The sequence below is a fragment of the Cottoperca gobio genome, chromosome 5 (genome assembly GCF_900634415.1).
Source record: "Cottoperca gobio chromosome 5, fCotGob3.1, whole genome shotgun sequence".
NCBI classification, from domain to species: domain Eukaryota; kingdom Metazoa; phylum Chordata; class Actinopteri; order Perciformes; family Bovichtidae; genus Cottoperca; species Cottoperca gobio.
This window is the reverse complement of record NC_041359.1, coordinates 17,267,096-17,289,292: the sequence shown is the minus strand read 5'-3', so window position 1 is coordinate 17,289,292 and position 22,197 is coordinate 17,267,096. Positions and strand designations below refer to the sequence as shown.

General features: G+C 40.5%; 1 protein-coding gene across 1 annotated transcript; it reads left to right on the top strand.

Annotated features, from left to right (window-relative positions):
• The first annotated feature begins 2,200 nt into the window (after positions 1-2,200).
• On the top strand, positions 2,201-21,462 carry dstyk (dual serine/threonine and tyrosine protein kinase). Its single transcript, XM_029431269.1, has 14 exons — positions 2,201-3,358; positions 4,768-5,177; positions 10,762-11,274; positions 11,425-11,620; positions 13,479-13,717; positions 14,854-14,937; positions 15,030-15,206; positions 17,455-17,584; positions 17,868-18,024; positions 18,621-18,753; positions 19,309-19,422; positions 19,598-19,712; positions 19,935-20,069; positions 20,863-21,462. Exons 1-14 carry the CDS (start codon positions 3,160-3,162, stop codon positions 21,048-21,050), a joined length of 2,790 nt encoding a protein of 929 aa, XP_029287129.1. The 5' UTR covers positions 2,201-3,159; the 3' UTR covers positions 21,051-21,462.
• The last annotated feature ends 735 nt before the right edge of the window (positions 21,463-22,197 follow it).

Below are 22,197 nucleotides of genomic sequence, written 5' to 3'. Positions count from 1 at the left end.
GGCTGACTTTATGGAGGTAGAATGTGTGTTTGGTTATTAAACCATTTGGTCATCTTGACCTAAATAGGCAGTCTGTAGTAAACTGAGAGAAATACATTATAGAAAAGAGCAAGAGGTTGGATTATTAGTGTCATTACAGATGTAGGCCACTAGAGATCAGCATGCAGTCACCAGTCATAAGAATGAGTTGGATGATTTTAACTAGATACTGTAACCCAAAGAAGACAGCCAGTGGCTCTGTTAACCTACTTACTTATAATAAGCACATGTTCAGTGTTTATATCCTATTGAATGTAATATTAGTTCAGACACAGCTGATGAGTGTTTGTCAGTCAGGACAGGATGAGTTGATTTAATACTTAGGTTGAAGAAATTAATACACTCTCCATCTTGAAAGGATAAAACTGAGAAAAAGCACCTAAAGACTAAAGAAAAGTGTATTATAAGACAAATATGTCAGTCTGTCTGACTGCACAGGGGACACATTTCCACATATTACTATCATAAAACAACACTAATTGCCACTTTATGTTAAATTCTTGACATTTATGAAATCAGAGACTATTAGAAAGTAGGCTACTCAGAACAAATTGAAGGCGTTGTTCATGTAATTCAGTACGTCTGCCATAAGAGGGGGCTCATTAATAATATGGAGTCCTACCACCATGCCCAAAACTGGTTATCTCATGTTCTACCACGATATGTCTCTACAGTACTTGCAATCTGTTAGTTTCTGTGCTGACCAAAGGTTTATCAAGTACATTAATAGATGTTCAAACACGTGTATTTTATATACAGAAATGTGTACATGTATGAGAAAAAGTCCTCCATTCAAAAACCTACTTAAGTGTAAGTAGTATGAAAGAAAAGCATTCATTGTGCAGTAAAATGTTCCCTGTCAGTGTTTTACTATTATACACAATGCTTTTTGATTAATATTACTGCTGTATTAATGAGTTTTTGAGTAGTTTAGGGTACAAAGATAATTTATTGTCATTGCAAAACACAGGGTTGTGCAACAATGGTAGCAGCCCTGGTATTGAACTCACAAATATCTGGTGTTGTATTTGGTAGCCAGACCACTAGGCCATCACCGCATGCAGTTAAAGTCCCATGAGAAAACTATTTTTTGGGGTGAAGTGTGGACCCTTTGCAGGCACCCCTTCTCCCCAATACAACTGATGCTCGATAGATTGGTGCCAATGATGTTCTGGGCAGTTTTAATAACTCGCTGCAGAGCCTGCCTTGTGCCGTGCACATCCCATGCCAGTTTGTCAGATGCTTTCTTTTGCTCCACTATATAAGTTAATAATTACTTAAAATATCTTGGCTGGGGAATTTAGCAATCTTAAGATTCTGATTCCCAGAAACCTAAAACTAATCACTTGCCCTACAACAGCTCAATTTATGTAGACAGTGGTGTGTCTTCTCCTCTTGTTTTTCTGAAATCAAAAATCCATTCCTTGGTTTTGCTGACATTGAGCAGTAAGTTGTTATCAGAGTACTACTCTGCAAGATTGTTGATTTCCTCTGTCATCCGCAAACTTCACAAGAGTTCTCTTCATGTCAAAGTCTGCAGTCATGTGTGTACAGCGTGAACAATAGTGGGCTGAGCACACAGCCCCGGGGGCCTATGGTTCAGCAGTACAGTGGAGGAGGCATGACCACCAATCCAAACTGATTGAGGTTTATTTGTGAGGAAGTCCAATATCCAGTTGAAGAGTGTGGTATGCAAGCCTAGAGTACTAAGTTTGCCAGTCAGTTTAATAGAAGATATTGTGTTGAATGCTAAGATGAAGACAGCATTCTGATTTAGCTTAAGAAGTAGGAGAATTTTCTCAACTCAGAAAAGGAACACTTCATTCTAAAAATTATAATTTAGAGATACATATTTACTGGACAGGAAGGAATTGTAATCTTGAAAGTAACTAGAACTGTCAGACAAATGTATTGAAGTAAAAAGTACAATATTTGTCTCTGAGATGTATAAAGTTCCATAATTGCATGCAACTTTGTATGAGTACACATTGTACTCAAGTAAAGTATGAGTACTTTGAATGTGTACTTAAGTGGCCTACAGTACTACTTGGTATTGCTCCTATTGAAACCATGATTGAAACAAAGATGCATCCACATTCGGAAACAATCCAAAACAATCTTCCTACATTTCCCAGACTGCAGTGCGGCGTCCCGAACCCCGAACCCCGCCCTTTCCTATCCCTAACTTTGGTTGTGTCGACTTTCGGGTTTGCAGTGATTTGATGGTCTCAGCGATGTGAGTTGGTCCGGACACACCTCGCCCTGTAACACCACTGGCTCTCCTCTTCGTCTTCCTCATCATCAACAAAATAGAAAACAGTTAATTTATTTGTGTCGCCGTCTCTCTCCAGGGAAGAAGATGTCCGCTGGCTTCTCCGGGCCAGAGCCAGTTTAGGAAGATCTTTTCCCTCGGAGCCTCGTCAGGAAAACGCCAACACTGTCGTGATACGGTTGTCATTCGGAGGCAACTGTCAACGTTGGGCCCCCTCCTGTAAACACGGAACTGTGGGGCTGTGAAAGTGTGCCCGGAACTATTTACGTGGAGTTAAAGGCGATGTGTGTTGTGCCAGGCCAAGGCGAGGACGGACAGGAGATGTCATCTGGCTATCAGCGCTAACGGTATCTGGACCACAGCTAGGTCGCAAAACGCACATTGTTTAGCACATTAGTCGGCAACACTTCCTTGTGGTTTTGGTATCATTTATTTTAAAGACACTCCCCAGTCTGCCGTCAGTCAGACAGTTGGTGTTAACTAAAAAGATGTCGAAAGCGGTTACTTTGCTCGCTAACCGTTAAAGCGCGACGCACGACGTTAAGCTAGTGCTAGTCAGCGTCAACATCATAACAAAAGCCAAATGCAAATCCTTTATTCACTGAAAACACTGCAGGGACTGTTGTATGTCCATCACTACTACACTAATGCTAAAATAGACTACAAGTGAATGAATTGTTTAACACAGCCTAGCAGGTGGGTGGAAAGACATGACTACTAACTAACTACCCAACGAAAAAGGTGCGATAACAGGACTGATTTGAGCTGCACAACTCATTTGGGTGTTTGGCACCGGCTTAACCTTGTAAATCACAACAAGGAGAAGACAGCAGCTCAACCTGTTGACCATGGAGGGAAATGTACAACAACAGAAAACAACTCCTTTAGCTCGGGAACTGACGAGGACATTTAACAGCTACAACAAACACAGCGTGCAGCTGAAGAAGAACTTGAAGGAGACTAATGCGTTCTTCCGGGAAATAAGGCAAAATTACAGCAATGCTTGTGCATCGACCATGAGCTCGGAATCAGCTTCTTTTGAGGCAGGTAGGTCTAATCACATGCTGCAGCAGCAACATCTGAACATCCCTGAAGTGAACCTCGAAATGTCACAGTGTTTAACCATGTTTAAAGCAGCCTCTGTTAAACTTCTGTATCAAAAAGAAAGCACTAACAAGTGTCTGCTGCCAAGTGATTTCTCCACCAACAAGTAGGAAAAATGCATTAATTAGGGTCAGGGAAAACTAAAGAGATTAAGCCCCTCTGAAAAGCATGAGTAGACTAAGTGCACCAAATATGCTGAGATTTCTGCACTCACTAGCTGGCTGAGATCTTGGTTGACTGGCTTTTACTGTGGACATATATTAGTACCTTTGTGTCAACTTTAAAATGATCATATCCCATCCCTCATTTTGGATTGTTTCACATTTCTCCATAACACATCTAGATCAGTGCTTTATCAAATGTTTTTCCCTGCATCATGTATAAAATGTCATGAGTATTGTGGGCTTTTTTGATCATATGATTAAGATGCTTGCTTCTATAAAACATTGATTAAATGCACAGTACTGCCAATACAATGTAATGTGTCACATCTGCAGGAGTGGCATATTTGATTTGAATCAGTCCTGTACACATAGAAGGTCAAAACAAAAAAAATGAACAATGTTAAGCTGAAGATTAGTCATAATCGACAGAAAAAATGGGACCATAATGCTGCCTTTCATGGGCAAAGCTAAACACACATCTTCACCTGCAAAACTAGATTCATCTTGCAAATGTCTTGGTTACACTTATTCATTTGAACACACATGCATCACATAACACTGAAGGATAATTTAGTAGTTCTTGATCTGATATTTTGGTGTGTGTGTGTGTGTGTGCTCCACATTTTAGGGCTTGTTTAAAAATCTTAATCTCTATCAATGAACAGGATTTTTATATTCTGGAAATAATAGTCTGATACAAAGGCGAATGTGTCATTAAATACAATCGGCTCACAATGTTGACCAAGAGTTCAGAAAAAAGCTCACTAATTCCTGGAGTATACAGGTTTGCTTAATGCTACTGATAAGTAGAGCGGCAACGATGAGTTAACTAATCAGTTAGTGGATGGAAAGAAAACTAATCGGCAACTATTTTGAAAATTGCTTGATCCTTGAAGTCATGTGTCATGCAAAAATGCCTTTCAAATATGGAGATTCCCTTCTTTTCTGTTTTATATGATAGTAACTTGAATATCTTTGGGTTCATGGACTGACAAAACAGGATATTTAAAGACATCACGGTGGACTTTGAGAAACTGTGATGGAATATTTTCACTATTTTTGGACATTTTATAAACCAAACAATTAATTGAGAGAATTAATTGTCCAGATTAATCAATAATGAAAATAATTGTTAGTTGCAGCCCTGCTGATAAGGTCCACTTTTTTTGTTCTGTCTGTTTCCCCCAGGCCAGCTCAGCTGCATCTCTTTCCCCAGCCACGAGGAAGAGTTCCTGCGCAACACTGTGGGCGCTGCTCCGTACATCCTGGTACTGGGCCAGGACTGTGCCGCCCGCTACCAGCTGCTCAACTGCCTTCTGGGAGAGAGGCTTCTGCCACTGGGTCCCGAGGCCGGACAGGCTTGTGAAGGAGTCCAGGGCACTGTCTGCAAGAGGCGGAAGCTGTGTTTTACCCATGGGAGACAGACACGGCTCAGCTTAGCGCTGCCTGGCCAGTATGAGCTTGTGCACCAGCTGTCAGCGAACTATGGCCGCTGGGACACGGTGCCCCGGGAAGACCTGGAGATCCATGAGGAATGTGAGGACCCGGCCCACAGGCTAGCAGAGCTGGAGATCACCCTGCATCACCCACTGCTACAGGTAGGCTTTAAGTCACATGCTGCGGATACTGTTTGAAATGTCTCGATCTACTCTCTCAGTACAATGTCCTCTCATAGTGTAGATAAGGAGTTTGATATGAAACCTTTTTACGTCGTAGTCCTTTCTGGCATTACTTTAGTCCCTCTTCATGACCTTTGACTCTTTAACTCAGAGTTTCCAGATACATGTAGTATGGGTGGGCAGGACACACTGCTTTCTTTTTAAAAGAAGATGTAGAATAAGGTGAAATGAGGCAGAAGTGTATGCTTGGATGAAAAATGGATGTAGTTGTTTTTTTGCAGAAAGCTCTAAAAATTATCTGGAAAAGTGTTTACCAGAACTGACTTGAGCAAAGTTAAGTTGATGACATTAAATGTACACGAGTTCAATTAATCCACATTGTAAGATTTGTTTTTGTTGGATATGCAGAGACCAGCAGAGAGGATATCTCTGCTATGGAAGCGTAATGCATTGAAAAATAAAAAATAATAGAAATGATAATCTTGTTAATTTAGAAAAACAGGGCAAACTTTTTCTTCTCAAAAGAATCCATTATGCTTCCACAATCAGTCCTGGTGGTCCTTCATTTTCTTTGAACATGTCTGTGAATATCTGTACAGGAACAAAATCATTTAAATTACAGTCAACCATAACAAAATGCATATTCTGATGATATAATCATTTGAAATTGTGTTATGGTATTCTTTTGTCTTTAACACCGTTTCATAATGAGGTTTGGAACAGTTTACGTGAAACTACTTAAGAAAAGTCATTTTATTCACGCAGCACATAAGTGACTGTTTAATGTACTAGTTTTTACAGTTTTATGTGAAAAACAACATCTGATTTTGCTTATGTTAGTCATGTTTTGGTGTTCTGGACATCAACAAAAAAGTCCTTTTAGTTGCGTCATAGATTTCCCCCATATGGCCCAGCCCTAAATGTTTATTTTCCGTGCGGTGGCATGTTCTCATGCAGACCTTAATAGGAAAGATGGATTGATTTTTCTTCTTCAACCTTGTCTCTGACTTGAACTAGCCTTTGTGTTCACACATGGTTTAGCTCGCAGATTACTGAGCAGAGCTGATTATTTCCTGTGTTGTTCAGTGTTTTATTGTACCTGATTCGAGCTACTGTTCAGAAATACATTCTTTTATTGTCGCTCTTGTCCTGTTCAGGTTTGTAGCATTCCTTAAAAACAGAAGAGGGCACGTGGAAAAAGGAAGAATCATTGGACACAGTGGAACAGTCATGCTGGTCTTTAGCCAGTGCGACCAGAAAATCTTGTGGGAGGGAATTGATTCAGCATGGTGTAAGGATTGTAGTCATTCCTTATCATGTGTGAGATGCGGAAATTAGTCTCTAATCCTTTAGACCAAGGCCCCTTAGCAAGCATCACACAGTCCCAGAAACTAGGCCTAACTCTGCCTCATGGCAGCCCACCCGCCCAGCCCCCTTACGTAATGCCACTGGTCTGGTGCGATTCACATGACTAGGTCATGTTAATAGATCCCAAACCCTTTGCTTTGATGAATCTGCCTCGGTTACAACTGAACTCTGGGACACGTTACAAAAAAACGTTCTTGTTTCTTTTAATGTTGATCAAAAAATAATATTTGTAGTTATGGTTTTGTGTGAGCAGTGGTAATAGAAAAAACTTATTCGCAATTTATTTTAATCCAGAAATCTTCTACAAAAATCAATTTGTACGAATGTTGACAAACATTATAAATATATATTTAAAATATGTGTTTGATACAAAAGCTGTTGGTGTGTTTCTCATTAGTTGTAGAATAACTTAATTTGTGAAAACCTTTTATTAGAGTTCTTTTTTGACTGTTGGTATAATATTTTAATGCATTTGTACATTTTTAAACATTGTTTGGTAAAACTATGGAATCAAGTTTGCATGTTTGTGAAAAACAAACAATGTGTTGGTATCAAATCAAATCAATCAAATCAAATGTATTTATATAGCCCAATATCACAAATGACACATTTGTCTCAGTGTGCTTTACAGACTGTACAGCATTACGACACCCTCTGTCCTTAGACCCTCGCATCGCACAAGGAAAAACTTCCTAAAAGAAAAATGGAAGAATCCTCAGGGAGAGCAACTGAGGAGGGATCTATTGCATGTCTGACAGACATGCAATAGATGTTGTGTGTACAGGATAAACAACATAGTTGACTAGATATAGCTGTACATTTTTTAAAAACCTTCATAATTGCAGTTACAAGATCCACCGGATGAAATACAGAGAAGTGTAATAGATGAATGCCTGGAAGGACAATATCATTGCTGGAAGTAAAGCCAATCATTTCAGAACCCTGTTCATTTTCACATGTGACTGAGAGGCGTGGGATCGGCAGTCCCTTATTTGGGTCAAGAAGTTTGTCCCACTTGAGAGGAGCTCAGAGGGGTTAAAAGCTCATTTATGTTTTTGTAGTAATATTATAAACATAATCACAGGCGAGGTACAGAATGACCAAATTGTGATGTTATGGTTAAATAAAAAACAATTAAAGTAAATATTTGTATATCACTTTGATAGTCGTGAACATAAGTTTGTCACAAACTAAAGCAGTGTGCCTTTCCCCTTCAGGTCTGTCCTGAATGAAGGAGAGATTAACATGTTTAAGTTGGAGGAGACGTAGGCACAGAATCTCTCTGCTCATTGTGGTATTCACACTCTCCTGCCATAATCACAGCAACTTGCTTTAGAGGCCAACTTGCTAATTATCCTTCTCTTCATCCTGGAGTTAACCCATGCTTCCCACCTCAACTTAAGCACGCAGAGGACATAATGGGTGCTATGCTATTACCACGCTTCAAAAATTATTTTGAGGTACATATTCTGTTCTGTTCATTGCTCGATGGATTCACACAAGTGAGTCTGCTTGTTAACAAAGGCCTGTGAAATTAGCAGTCACCCTTAAAATATGCTAATAGAAGAACACTCTAATTTCTTACATGGCCATTTGTCTTAACTGTGTTGCTTTGTAGAACTGGCTCAGATGGTGGCATTAATGCCAACTATTCTTAAAGGCATATGAAAAACAAAATAGCTTGTGTTGTTTTTGGAAACGGACTGCATTAAATCAATTCAAACGTTGTACATCGGTTTTAATGGATTATAAACAAATATTTGCAGGCTATCTCTATTCCAAAGAGACTGCTCAGATGGGCTCTGCTTTTGTGTCTTGGAGACAGGACTGGCTGTCTCCTTTGTGTAGCTGTTGGTCATGTTTGCCTCTTTTCTCTGGCTGTTTTTTCCCCTCCGTCATGTTCTCCCTCTCAATCCATCTTCGAGACTATTTTTAGTTAAAGTCATTATTTATCAAGGGTTAAGAAAACCTTTTTACTTGAGCCAAGACCATCACAAATATTTATGAGCCATTAGGTGTTCAGAAATAGAAGGAGCATGTGATATGTGTAGAAATGTTTTTTCTTCCTTTTGCAGTTGGTTTTGAAGCTGCGATCCTTGAGCCTTGAACACTTTATATAACGAGGGTTATAGTTTTGCTGTTAAGATTTAGTTTGCGTTTAGTGTCGAAACATTAGACGTATAGAAAAAGTAAACTCGATTATGTTTTCTAATGTTGGAGGCATGGTACAATATTAAAATGTCATGTCACACCCTGCCCCAAAGTACAACAAGAAGTGCTAGTACTGAGGTCACAGTATAATGAACTATCAGCTTCTAAAGCAGTGGCAAGTCTACTAAGACTCAAACAAACATTTTATGACCAAGGAGAGAAGCCTGGAAAGATATTAGCGTGGCGCATTAAACAATTACAAACGGAAAGATCCATTATGTTAATACAGAACAATAAGGGAGATGATATAGTCGATCCTATAGAAAGAAATTAGGCTTTTAAAAATTTCTATGAAAATGTATACGACTCTGACATAAATACAGATTTGACAAGTCAAAATAACTTCTTAGACACTCTCAATATACCGAGTATCCCAACAGAACTCAGACCTCGTCTGGAAGCTGAATTATCATTACAAGAGATCTCTGATGCAATTGATAACATGAAATCTGGGAAGGCTGCAGGGCCAGATGGCCTACTATAGATATCTACAAACGCCTTGCATGTCCTAATCCTCTCTGGTACTACTGGGCAACTCAGTTAAGGACTACTATGTTTTATTTTGCAAACAACAACCTCCCTGCCTGGAGAGAGATGGAGTCCCAATGTTTAGAGCTACCTCTTCCCATGTATTTGTACTCACTAGTCTTAAGAAACTTACAAACCAAACCACTAACCCTGTTACCAGGAACATGATTAGAGTCTGGCGTCCCCTGAGTCCTCCGAAGCGAAACTTAAAAATTGGAGGGAGGATTTGCAAGAAGACCTTTCAATTGATGAGTGGGAAGGTGCCTGCAAGAAAGCGCAATCACAAACAGTGAATACCCGTCTTAAGCTCTTACAATATAACTGGCTGATGCGTACATATATTACTCCAGAAAAGCTAAACACATTTAATGGTAATATCCCAGACTTATGTTTTAAATGTGGACAATCCAAGGGAACGCTCTTCCATTGTGTTTGGGAGTGTACCAAGATAAGAATGTTTTGGGAAGGAGGTTAAATGTATGATAGAAGAGATTAAGCATGGAGCCCAGGCTTTTTTTGTTTAGGTGTTACCCAAAAGAACACAACATAAGGAAGAAAGAACAAATCTTTTTAAATGTATGTCTGCTACGGGCATAACGTATGATAGCACTTTCATGGAAACATGTAAACAGTCCAAGTATTAGTAAATGGCTAAAAGAATCTGAAAAGAAGTCTGCATGTGTCTCATTAGAGAAAATAACCGATTCTATTAAAGGAAAACAAGAACTTAAAAAAAGTATGGGGCCCGTTCCTTAACTATCTGGAACATGCTGATCTAAAGGGCACTCTGGGTCAGCAACTTGGAGATGATTAATGTTCCTACGCTGGGAGAAGGATTGGAGCCTTTCATATCTGCCTACATGTTTGTATAGCTCCTTACATAGCCTACCCACATGTTTGTGTAGTTAATTTAATTTAATTATGTTATTTGTGCGACTGTTAATGTACTTCATTTTGTTATGTCTTGGATGTGGAAGTTTGTGTACTGTCTTATGTAGTGTCTATATATGTTAAAAAACAATAAAATAAGGTTTTAAAAAAATGAATACAAAAATTATTATGAAAATAAAAATTAGTTCCTGACTGGAAAACTTCACGTGAACACCCCCTCAAGTCAGAAAACAAAACCTCAGAAACGGCTTTCAATGTGTTGTTTAAACACTCGAGCAATACAATATAAAACATCCTGCCCATGTTGTTTCCACATCACACTCATGAACAGTGCATGGTCTTAGTCCTGAGATTTTATTGAACATTTCAGTCAATCTAGTCAAAATATCCCCTCGTTTCTTTCTCCAGAGAACTTGTTGCTGGATTTCAAAAGGAGTAAATGTGAAAATATGTTTTTGTTTAATTTAGGTGATCTGGCCGTTTTTACAGAAACATATTTCTTATCATTGCCTGTATATAAACCCGTTTTCTCGAAATGAATAACTTTTTTGTGGTTTGTCCTCAGGAAGCAAAGGTCATGGTGGTGCCTTGCCCGAGTGTCCAGCCCATAGAAGAGGCCTTGGAAGATTTCACCCGCAGTGTGGTCCCCATCCTACTCTATGGCATCAACCAGGACTCCTTAAGCACAGATCAGGTGGCTGAGCTCTGGAAGGTCAAAGAGATGCTCTCCTTTCCCATCTGTTTTATTCGTATCCCCGACACCATACCAGCAGCCTCCCCGGAACCCGGCCGCCGTGGGGAGAAGGAAAAGGAGAGGGAGAAGGAGAAGAGCGCCCTCCATAAGCAGCTGCTCTCCCTCGGCTTCCTCTGTAGCCCGATAGTAAACTGCTCCTGTGGCGCCCCTACGCAGATACCCGCCCCTGGTGCCAAGCCCCAGAGCGTACTGGGTGAGGCTTTCGAAAGGCTGCATCGGTTGCTGGTGCCTTTTGCTCGCCAAGTGCTTCAAAACCAGCAGGTGGAGGCTGCTAACCTGCTTAATGGGGTTCATTGTCGCTGTCTAGATCTTTTCATCAACCAGGTCAGAGGAAGGGGCACTTTTCATCTGTATGTCTGTGATTGTTGTACTGCTTTATACTCATGAACTACTTGATCTGAATCTGCTTTGACCCAGTATGCCCATGAAAAATCACCATCAGACCTTTATCCTTTCTACTCCCTATCCCTACAGGCCTTTGACATGCAGAGGGACCTGCAGATAACACCCCGCAGGCTGGAGTACACCCGTGAGAAAGAGGGTGAACTTTTCACCTCCCTTATGGCCATAGCTAACCGCAAACAGGAAGAGATGAAGGAGATGATTGTTGAAACGCTTGGCAGCATGAAAGAGCAGCTGCTGGAGGATGCTGCCAACCTGGAGTTTACAGGTTAGTGAGCAAACACCCTGGATAAATGCTACAAGTCAGGCAGGGTTTCTCTTCTGTGCTTTTTTACAAACATTTGTCGTATTATTAAAGAAGATATTGCGTTTATAAGTGGTGGAACTACATGATTTACATCTTTATCATATTAAGAATTGCATGATAGAGTTGGTGTGAGAACAATGTACTGCTGAGGACGAGGGCAGCAGCTAAACTTCTTTTAGCCAATTAAAAATAAGTGACTTTGATGTTTCAAAGGGTTAGTTTGGATTCACCAAAAGTGAAACGATAGAACAAAATTATTTTAAATATAGTGTACACTTTCACTATTGCAAGCAATGCAAGGTAAGACAAGTTTATTTATAAAGCACATTTCAACAAGGAAATTCAAAATGCTTTATAAAAAACATTGAAACAAGTATCAAGACAAAGTGCAAAAGAAATGGATATTTACATACAATTCAGTCATTAAAGAGCCAAGATAATAAAAATAGGCCAAGAGTGTAGAAATATAATCAAGCCAGAATAGAATAAGACGGTATAAAACACAAGAATAAAAGTAATTTTTTGATACAATAAAACAGGAAAGTCTTCAGCCTCGATTTAAAAGAAGTGATAGTTGCAGCAGACCTGCAGTTTTCTGGGAGTTTGTTCCTCCTGACATAAGTCCTTTAATCCTTGATATATTCTTAAAGTGATAGTAGGCTGTCTTTGTAATCGTCTTAATGTGACTGTTGAACTTCAGGTCTGGGTCCATGACTACACCTGGATCTCTGGTCCGTGGTTTTTAACATGACTTTTAATCGTTCCTCCTTGGCTCCAAAAACAATTCCCTCAGTTTCATGTTTGTTTAGTTGAAGAACATTCTGACACATCCCATCATTGATTAGTTCAATGCACTTACTCAGCGCTTGTATTGGACCATAGTCCCCTGGTGAAATGGTTATGTAAATGTGTGTGTTGTCTGCATAGTTATGGTAACTTGTTTTGTTGTTTTACATAATCTGCGCCAGTGGAAGCATGTAGATGTTAAAGAGAATTACCTATAGAGACAAAGTAGTCCCTGTCCTTTAAGTAGGATCCAAACAGTTATGTACTATGCCAAAAAGTCCAGAAATGTAGCACTGATATCTAATAATACCATGACGGAAATCCTGCTACTGTTTGTGTTTAAGTGGATGTCATTGAAGACCTTAACAAGAGCCGGCTCAGTGCTGCGGTGAGGGTGAAAGCCTGGAAAACATCAAAACAGTTGTTCAGAGCCAAGAAGTTGTTCAGCTTTTGAAAAACAGCTTTTCAATGATTTCACTTTGAAATGTGCCTATAATCGTTTAGTTATGTGTGACGTGTCTAGAGTGTTGTTTTTGAAGAGTGGCTTGATGACTGCAGTTTTCAGGGCCTGTGTGAATACACCTGAGATAAGAGACGTGTGTAGAAGGCCTGAGGCCATGCCATTTGAAACATTAAAAAGAAACCATGTTGTATATTTCCTCATGGGTTTTTATGGTCTATCGGATAAAACTGTGTCATGGTATTTGTGGACAGAGGGACAAGCACACCTCCTGTACCCGATATGGAGGCATTGACTGCTTGTCTAATTTTCTGATTTGTGTCAATGACGAAAGAGGCAAATTCATTGCATTGTTTATAGGCTACAGATGTCTTCCTCATGGACAAACATCCATCTATTTGTTGTGTTTCATTATACAGTCATGACTTAACAGAATACAAATACTTGTGTTGTGAAACTTCCATTTCTTCTCATGCATCAGTGAATTATGTTCAACATCAATCCTGTTTCTTTGTGCTTGTTGGTTACATACACCACATATTAACTTGACAAACTATTTTCTTTCAATTGCAGACATTATTGTAACAACAAATGGAGAGCCCTTTACGTCAAAGGAGATCAAATCTTGCATCCACCAGATCCAGGAGCTGATAGTGGTTCGTTTGAATCAGGCCGTGGCGAATAAGCTGATCAGCTCTGTGGACTATCTGAGGGAGAGTTTCGTAGGAACTCTGGAGCGGTGTCTCAACAGTCTGGAGAAGTCGCACATGGATTCTTCTGTCCACAATATCACTTCCAATCACCTCAAACAGGTGGGAAGTAGTTTGTGAAAACCAGGAGCCTTTTTAGTTTGCTCTTCAAGAATGTGTGAAGATGCTTAAAGGTGCAATGTGTAAGATACGGCCAGTATTTTTGTTTAAATCATAAAAAAAACGTGAAGAGGTAATAGTGTTGACTTTATGTATTGTGTTAAAAGACTTGTTATCTTGAGGCGATAGTGAGTCCCTGTAGCGTCCAGTCTGCCCGCAGGCCAACATGAGCGGACGAAGAAGTAGCGCTGCCTCAAGGGCTTGTCAATTACGTTGAACAGACTGGGTCCGTGTACGTTTTGATAGTTTTTCCTTTTTATTATTGGATTGAATCCAAAGTGGCAGAAACAAAAGAAAAAAACGACTCATGTTTTCGTTTCTTCTTCCCCACCGCTTAGAGGCTGCTTTGCCAGGAGGGGAGCGGGCAGCGGCTCTGGGAGACGGACCTTTGGTTAGGGGCTGCGGCAGCTCAAAATCAGCCAATGTAAACCCCAGCTCTAGGGCTCTCATCCCGGGGAACTGCCCCGACTCCCCGCCAGATCAGCAAACTTTCTGTTGCTGCCGTTACACAGATTAGACCCAGTAGCACTGGGTCTCTCGCACGCTCTCCTCCCGGCGGGGTGGTCTCCAGGCCCTAAGGGAGGACGAGACGAAGGTGTGGGTCGTTTTCTCGTTTCTGCCATTTTGGATTTAGTCCAATAAAAACGTACACGGACCATGAAGTCCCCGGATAATGGCAAAAACACAAAGCTGGTTAACGTAAACTATAGGCCAACTCTTAAACAACTGAGCTGTTAATAATACATTTGTCTCGATGCACTTTGCTTAACCTTTAGCCATCTAAAACACATCATGCTCAAACTGTGAAAGACATATTCTTCTCCCCTAATCGAAGAAATACACAGTCCACAACATTAGTTCTGCTATACTGCTGCTGCTTTTTATTTGCAACATTTTAAAGTGCAACTTTAAAAAAAGTTTGAATTTTGAATTTTGAAAAGGTTTTCCAACAAAGACACGTGATTCATTAGCCTCCGTCAACTCTGCTTGACTTTAGTGCCACGGGCCTCTGCAGACGACATTTCATGATGGCTTAAGCCGTGGATTTTGTTGCATATTAACTCTTTTATCTCCCACAGTTACTAAATGCTGCCTATCATGTGGAGGTCACCTTTCATTCAGGATCCTCTGTCACGAGACTCTTCTGGGAGCAAATCAAACAGGTCAGTTTCTAATAAATTCAGCGATGAGTTTCAAACCGCACGGTGAATGATGACTTCCAAAGAAGTGTTCTTACGCTGAGTCTTGCTCCTAGATAATCCACAGGTTAACGTTTGTTAACCCACCTGCCATCACTCCAGAGTGGAAGCGGAAAGTGGCCCAGGACGCCATAGAAAGTCTCAGTGCTGCCAAACTGGCCAGAAGTATCTGCTCCCAGTTCAGAACCCGCCTCAACAGCTCCCATGAGGCCTTCGCAGCATCATTGCGCCAGGTGACCCTTCCTCTCTCGCTCGCTCTCGCTCTCTCTCTCTGTGTCTGTCTGAGTGTCTGTCTGAGTGTCTGTCTGAGTGGCTGTCTGAGTGGCTGTAGTACTGTGCTCTGTCTGTCTGTGCTCTGTTCTGTTCCATTATTACCAGGCAGTAACTTTCACTGACCATATACTTTAAGGCTTAAAGGTATAATATGTAACATGTCTGCATTCAAATGTCTAAAAAGGACCAGACTTATGTTATATATTTTGTTGAGTTGTGTACTTGCATTATTCAAAATGTTTCCCACAATTTTCAAAACTAACTGGAATTTTATTCAAGGTAACGGTCATTCGGTCATTGTGGTTGTCTGCCATAAACTGTCATAAATAGACTTTTTATCCAGTTTAATCCCCTTTTTTAAATCTCGGTTTATTTAACTTTACATTTGAACCGGATGAAGGATTTTAGTCATGGGACGTCTGGGTCTTAAGTTATTTAAAGAAACAAGCTGAAGTTTCGACAGCCGAACAGTGTCAGAGAAACACTGATATATATATTATATATATAATGATCATGTTATATAATCTAGCTGGCTACACTACAACGACTACAAAATAGTGTATGCAGCTGAGATGGAGAACAAGCAGTCAGAAATGAGCAAGAACCCGTTCCTGACATAAGATATAACCAGGTAACAGAGCATGAGATGGTTAATTTGCATAAAGCATTGGCTGATTTAAATAAGTAAATGATTTGACTTAGTGTGACATTAATCACCTGACCTGAAGATCTGCTGGATCTCCCTGTTGATTTTCTGAACTTCCAAAGTACATTTATTATTAAATGATATAAATGGCTCCATAATATCTTCAATTACATGTCTGTGCAACTGTTTTGGCTCTCAGGCCGTGCACAGCTCGTGGTTCAGCCATTTATTCCCCTCCACTTCAACTGCTTTGCTTTTTAAGCCCCAATGTGCAAATAGCGGCGACTCGTTCCCCGGCTCATCAGTTCCAGTCAAATTGCGCTGATTATAATTATCACATGACAGACAGTGGAGCACTGGAGTTTTGTTTACGCAAATGAAAAGTGCGCTTAATTGACAAAGAATTGTACAACAATTATCCAATGTATCAGCTTATAGTGGTGGAGCTGATGTTGGGTGATCCTTTGTATTTTCTGGGCTTTTGATGAACAGAATTATTCTTATTTAAAAGTTATTTATCTGACTGAGACTGACGACCTAATGAGATATCGTTATACTTCACATTCCTGTTGGAAATAGTATAATCACAATTGAGAGTGATCATAAATGATATGCAATGATATGATATCATATAGAGGGATTATTATCAGAGGAAAACAAAGCCTCCCTGGTCACACAAGAATTTAAAAGCAGGGTCCTTTTTCTGTTCTGAAAAGAATACATTACGCCTGTTTTCTTTTACTCCGTCGGCTCCTGCACGTAACAGATCCTGGATTCCAGTCCTGGCTTTCTTTTGCAAAGCATTTCACAGCCTGCTGCAATAACAAATAGTGCGCCTCCTGCAATTTGGATATTACACTAGTCCATGTTGCAATTGCAATAAAACTCTTGATTGTTCGGCCCTAATGGGGAATGGACGGTGATACTAGAAGCTGTTACACCCTAGTGAGTAGTCGCAGTATGTTCGTTCTGTTTGTTGACTTTAAAGTTCCAGCTGAGCGCAAAGCAAACAGCAGTGATGAGAACTTAAACCCTGTAATGTCAACCTCTGGTTAAAAATGCAATAACATCCAGGAGCCGCTGTTGGCCAGGAACTCGATCTGACAAATGTATGTTGTTCATTCTAAATTCACAGAATGAATTTAGCTTGCATTGTTGGATAATGCTAAACATTTAGTGCATGCATTTCAGTTGTGTAGCATATTAGCCTGGGATAATTGAATGTCGTTTTCTGTAGTAGTATTGTTTGTTGCATCAAAATTCCTTACCCACTTCTATAAACAATCCAGTAGCGTAGCTCCCCAATTGCAATTCTCTGGCACCGCCGCTAATAATCATGCGGCAGTTAAAAGTAATTTTATTTATTTATTAAATATCAACATGTGCATGTAGGGAGCCCTGAAAGTGACCGTCTGCCTCGTGTAATCTATCCATTTAATCCGGCTCTGAGTAAAGCACATTAGGGGTTGCTTTAACCGTTTCTGTTAAAGAACTGTTAAATCATTTAGCAGCTGCTGGTAATGCTAATCATGGGATGTTATGTCATGTGTTGGTATTTGTAGCTAGAGGAAGGCCATACGGGGCGTCTGGAGCGCACTGAGGACCTGTGGCTGCGTGTGAGGAAGGACCACGCCCCTCGGCTGGCCCGCCTGTCTCTGGAGAGTCGCTCCCTCAGGGATGTGCTGCTGCATGGTGAGTCACCACCAAATCCTCCCATTGTTCACGTGCACAAAGTGAATCTCGCAGTCTTCTCGCTTCATCAATGCACACGTACGCTTTTTAAATTCTGGAAATAGCATTCTGCACAGTGAAGCTCAAACGTCCAAGTGAAGTAACAATAAGCAAAACACATTTCTGACTGGACTGACTTTAAGAACACCTCATTTAGAGAGACAACACTCACCTAAAGGAAGCTCAATACATTCACACATAGTCACGCCCAGCTAATGTACAATACAAATGTGTTTTCTGACAGGCAAGCCTAAGCTCGGGCGAGAGTTGGGTCGGGGTCAGTACGGAGTCGTGTACTTGTGTGACAGCTGGGGCGGACACTACCCATGTGCCCTAAAGTCTGTGGTACCGCCTGATGATAAACACTGGAATGACCTGGCTTTGGAGTTTCACTACACAAGGTGAGTCACATATTGTGGAAATGTTTCTTTGGCTTCACCACAACTACATGAATTACAAATAAGACAATTGTAAGAAAATTGGGAGAGCTTGGAGTTCATACATATGCAATCAAATACAGTTCAGTAGGCCCGGGCCTATTGCAAAAAGCAGACGGCTGATCTGTCTTATAGTCCAAACTGCCGCAGGTACAAAAAGCGAATACTCATCACACCTGGCAGTCCATTTCACTGACACTCAGGTGTGCTTGGGACATTTCAAATGGCTTGAGCAGTTTCTGAATCAGCTGCAAGAGCAGAAGTATTCTCATTGGACTTGACAGTTGCCTTGTTTGTTGTAAATGTCAAACTCCACCCAGTGGATGAACAATAATAGCTTTGACTGTTGAAGCCTTGAAGCTATTCTGTGTCTAATTAATGCTCGTCTGCTCCAACTGCCATAAACCTCAGGAATGCAGGACGTTGTCTTAACTGCCTTAATGTTGAAAAATGAGACTTACGTGAATATTCTGTGACTTCAAGATAACAAAATGTGATTGTTTTATGAACATATGACTGACATATTTTCTGTTCTTTTCTTTGGATGTGTGTTTCTTCAGGTCCCTGCCGAAGCACGAGCGGCTCGTCGACCTGCACGGCTCTGTGATCGATCACACCTACGGAGGCGGCTCCAGCATCGCTGTGCTGCTTATCATGGAGCGGCTGCACAGAGACCTCTATACAGGCTTGAAGGTGACTTAATAATGCAGAGATTGGACAAAGAGACATATTATTGTCTTATAGGTAAATCCTCACTCATTACTTCCAATTAAAAGCTGTTTCTCACCGGTGCGATGCGGGAATCTGGAACATTTGCTTGTGAATGACAACTATGCACAACAGGCCTGGTGCCAATTTACATTTTTGTCTAAAAACATAAATAAATAGTGTCTGTGTCCGCTCCACACAACAAAAACCTTTCTAGATCAGAGCAATGTCTAAGTTAATGTTAACTACACAATGCAAAAACAAATCAGACCCCAAATTTGATGCTAATGCTAGCTGTTGTGGCTGGCATTACATTACATAGAACTTCAGCAGATGCATAACATACATATATTAACTGCTGGCGATCTCAAACCATATCTTGTCCTTTATTTGTAGCCGTTGCTGTTTGTCGGGTGTACGAGCATTCATAAGAACCCACACAATCAGTTTTAATAAATGTTCGTGCAAAGTTTCAGACAGAAATCCTTGCTTGGTGTGAAACCGATTTAAGTCTCCTTTTGCTTCCTGCATCTTCACCAGGCTGGTTTATCACTGAGGGAGAGACTGCAGATCGCTCTGGATGTGGTGGAGGGGATCCGCTTCCTGCACGGTCAGGGCCTGTTGCACAGAGACATAAAGCTAAAGAATGTTCTGGTAAGTTCAGACCAGCTAATAATTCAGCAAACTTAGTCTGTGACTTCTGATGTGATTTTTGTGTGTGTGGTTTGTGTTTATAAGTTTAAGCTACATCACAACGCTTCAGGGTTGCACTGACCTAAGGAGTGTGTCACTCTTTTTTGATGTCTTTTGTCCCTCATTCCTCGTCCAGTTGGACAAACAAAATCGTGCAAAGATCACCGACCTGGGCTTCTGTAAACCAGAGGCCATGATGTCTGGCAGCATCGTTGGAACCCCTATCCACATGGCTCCAGAGCTTTTTACAGGTGCGACTACTGATCAGTCACGCAGTCCTTAATTTAACTTCAAACTGTTGAATTAGTCAGAACTGTCTGAACAAGCAGCTACTAGTGTGTCACAGAAGTGTGAATGTTATCAGAACTTGGATTTGTCATCACATCTTATTTCAAAACAATATCTAATTGTGCAGGAATGTTATTTATCAGTCTTTTTAAGGTTCCTCTTCATTGTGACCCTTCTCCTAACAGGAAAGTACGATAACTCTGTTGATGTTTACGCCTTCGGGATCCTTTTCTGGTACCTCTGCACTGGTTCAGTGAAACTCCCAGAAGCCTTTGAGAAATGCTCCAGTAAGGACCAGCTCTGGAATAACGTTAAAAAAGGTAAACAACGCTTTCACACCTGCAGTTTGGTGTTTTAGTCTCGATCAATGAAAACATACTGGTCCGGTTCACTTATGGAATCCCAAAATATAACAGAGAGATTACTGTGGGATCACTACGTAGCGTACTGTTTTAGGAAGCAGTTTCAAAAGTAATTATACAACACTGCAACATTGCCTCTGTTTTTGTTTAATGGTTTGAAAGTGTATGAAATGTTTGAATTGTTGGATTGTTGAAATCCCCCGGCCATCCCTGAGAGGAGTTGTACAGTCTTATGTCCAGGGGGACAAAAGAGTTGTTGAGCCAGTCTGTGGAGCAGGACAGGGACAGCAGTCTGCCGCTGAACACGCTCCTCTGCCGGGTGAATGTGCTGTGCAGAGGGTGGTGGGCGTTGTCCAGGATGGATGACAGTTTATCAAGGGTCCTTCTCTCTGCTACTGTCACCAGGGAGTCTGTGCCCACTACAGAGCCAGCCCTCCACAGAGGAACCTGTGCTACCTTTTCACGACAAATGTCCTTAGCAAGAGGCAGGATCAACTCTTCACCAATAGTAAAGTGCTTCTTAGCTTTAGCAATGCGGTTAGCCACTAAGAATGATGCTCTCAGTGCACATTTGATCAAGCGACCTTGAATAATTGCTTTTCTCCTTCGTGTTTTTGCAATTGCACGGCTCTGAGAGTCTGGAGAATTTTGGTTTAAGTATTGAATTGCTTGAATTTGACTTTTAAAAAGATGTACGAACTCTGCTGTGTTTTTCTCACTGTCGGCTCACTTGTGTCCATGTCGTCTCCAGGAGCCAGACCCGAGCGGTTGCCCACTTTCGACGAGGAATGCTGGCAGCTGATGGAGGCCTGCTGGAACGGGGACCCTTCCCAGAGGCCCATGCTCGGTATCGTGGAGCCCAGGCTGCAAAGCATCATGGTCCGGCTCTGCAAAAGCGGCTCAGAACAGAAAAGCAGCAGCCTCGAGGACTCAAACTGAAAACACTCCAGACAAACTAACAGACGTGTGACAGGGATTTTTCTTGTATTTATGAAGAACGGAGATGAACAGGTGACCAATGATTAATGTTTGAGCTGTCATCCGTTGTTGGATTTACATTATTTATGAGGATTTGATACAGTCCTGAAGTTTGCAAATATTTGTTTTATTGTTTGTGCTTTGTGTATTTGTGTACACGCTCTACACCATGCTTTGTTGTAGCTGTCGTGCTAACTGCTACTTTGTCATAGAATTGTTACTAGATGAAAACATTTTTTAAAAGTGGTCCATTCCAGTGTTATAAAAAAAATATAAATATATAAAAAGATTAATTTTAGATTGTATTTAAACTGAACATGTCTGCATCTATCCAAATACATCTTTTTTAATAAAATGATCTGTTACAACATGATTGTGTCGTAAGCTGTTGTAATTCTATTACTTATCATTTTGACTGAGTTATAAAAAAACAAAAAGGTTGCTGGTTGCATGTGTACACTGGTCGTGACCATTTCTAACAATAAGTGATTTGTTTTGCCTGATTTTAGACGACCATGATACCAGATATGGAATTTCTCAATTATTCACAAGGGAAAAAGCAAAGATTAGAACAATGCACAGTTTTCTCTGCTTTTCTATCCTGTCAGTCCTCTTCAAGCGAAAACACTTTGTTTTCAAAGAAGTGTTGCTTTCTTTGATTGAAAACATGCGCCGATGCACGACGGAGTATCTGTGTGATGGCAAAGCTGGAGCCTCTTCTACAATGCAAGTCAACTTCTCTACTGTTCGAGTGCTAAAACTTGATTATTGGACAATTGTACAAATTGTTAGTGAAATATTAATAATTGTTTACTCATTCATCAAGTTTAATATAGCTTCATGGTTAAGGACTAGTTGATTAATCAAAGTGAAGAAGTTTATAAATGATTAATCTAAGTAATAATTGTACACACTGCTAATGTTTAATGTCTGGATGTGACTTTATATACAGTCTACGGTTGTGACGAGGCTCCTCAGCAGAGGTTGAAGATGAAGGTGAGCAGCTTTAGCACCATCTAGTGGGTTTTATACGAGTCATAAATATCTTGAAATAATGTAAGCAAATATCAAAACATTTCTTATGCATATTTATAATTGAAAGAATTTG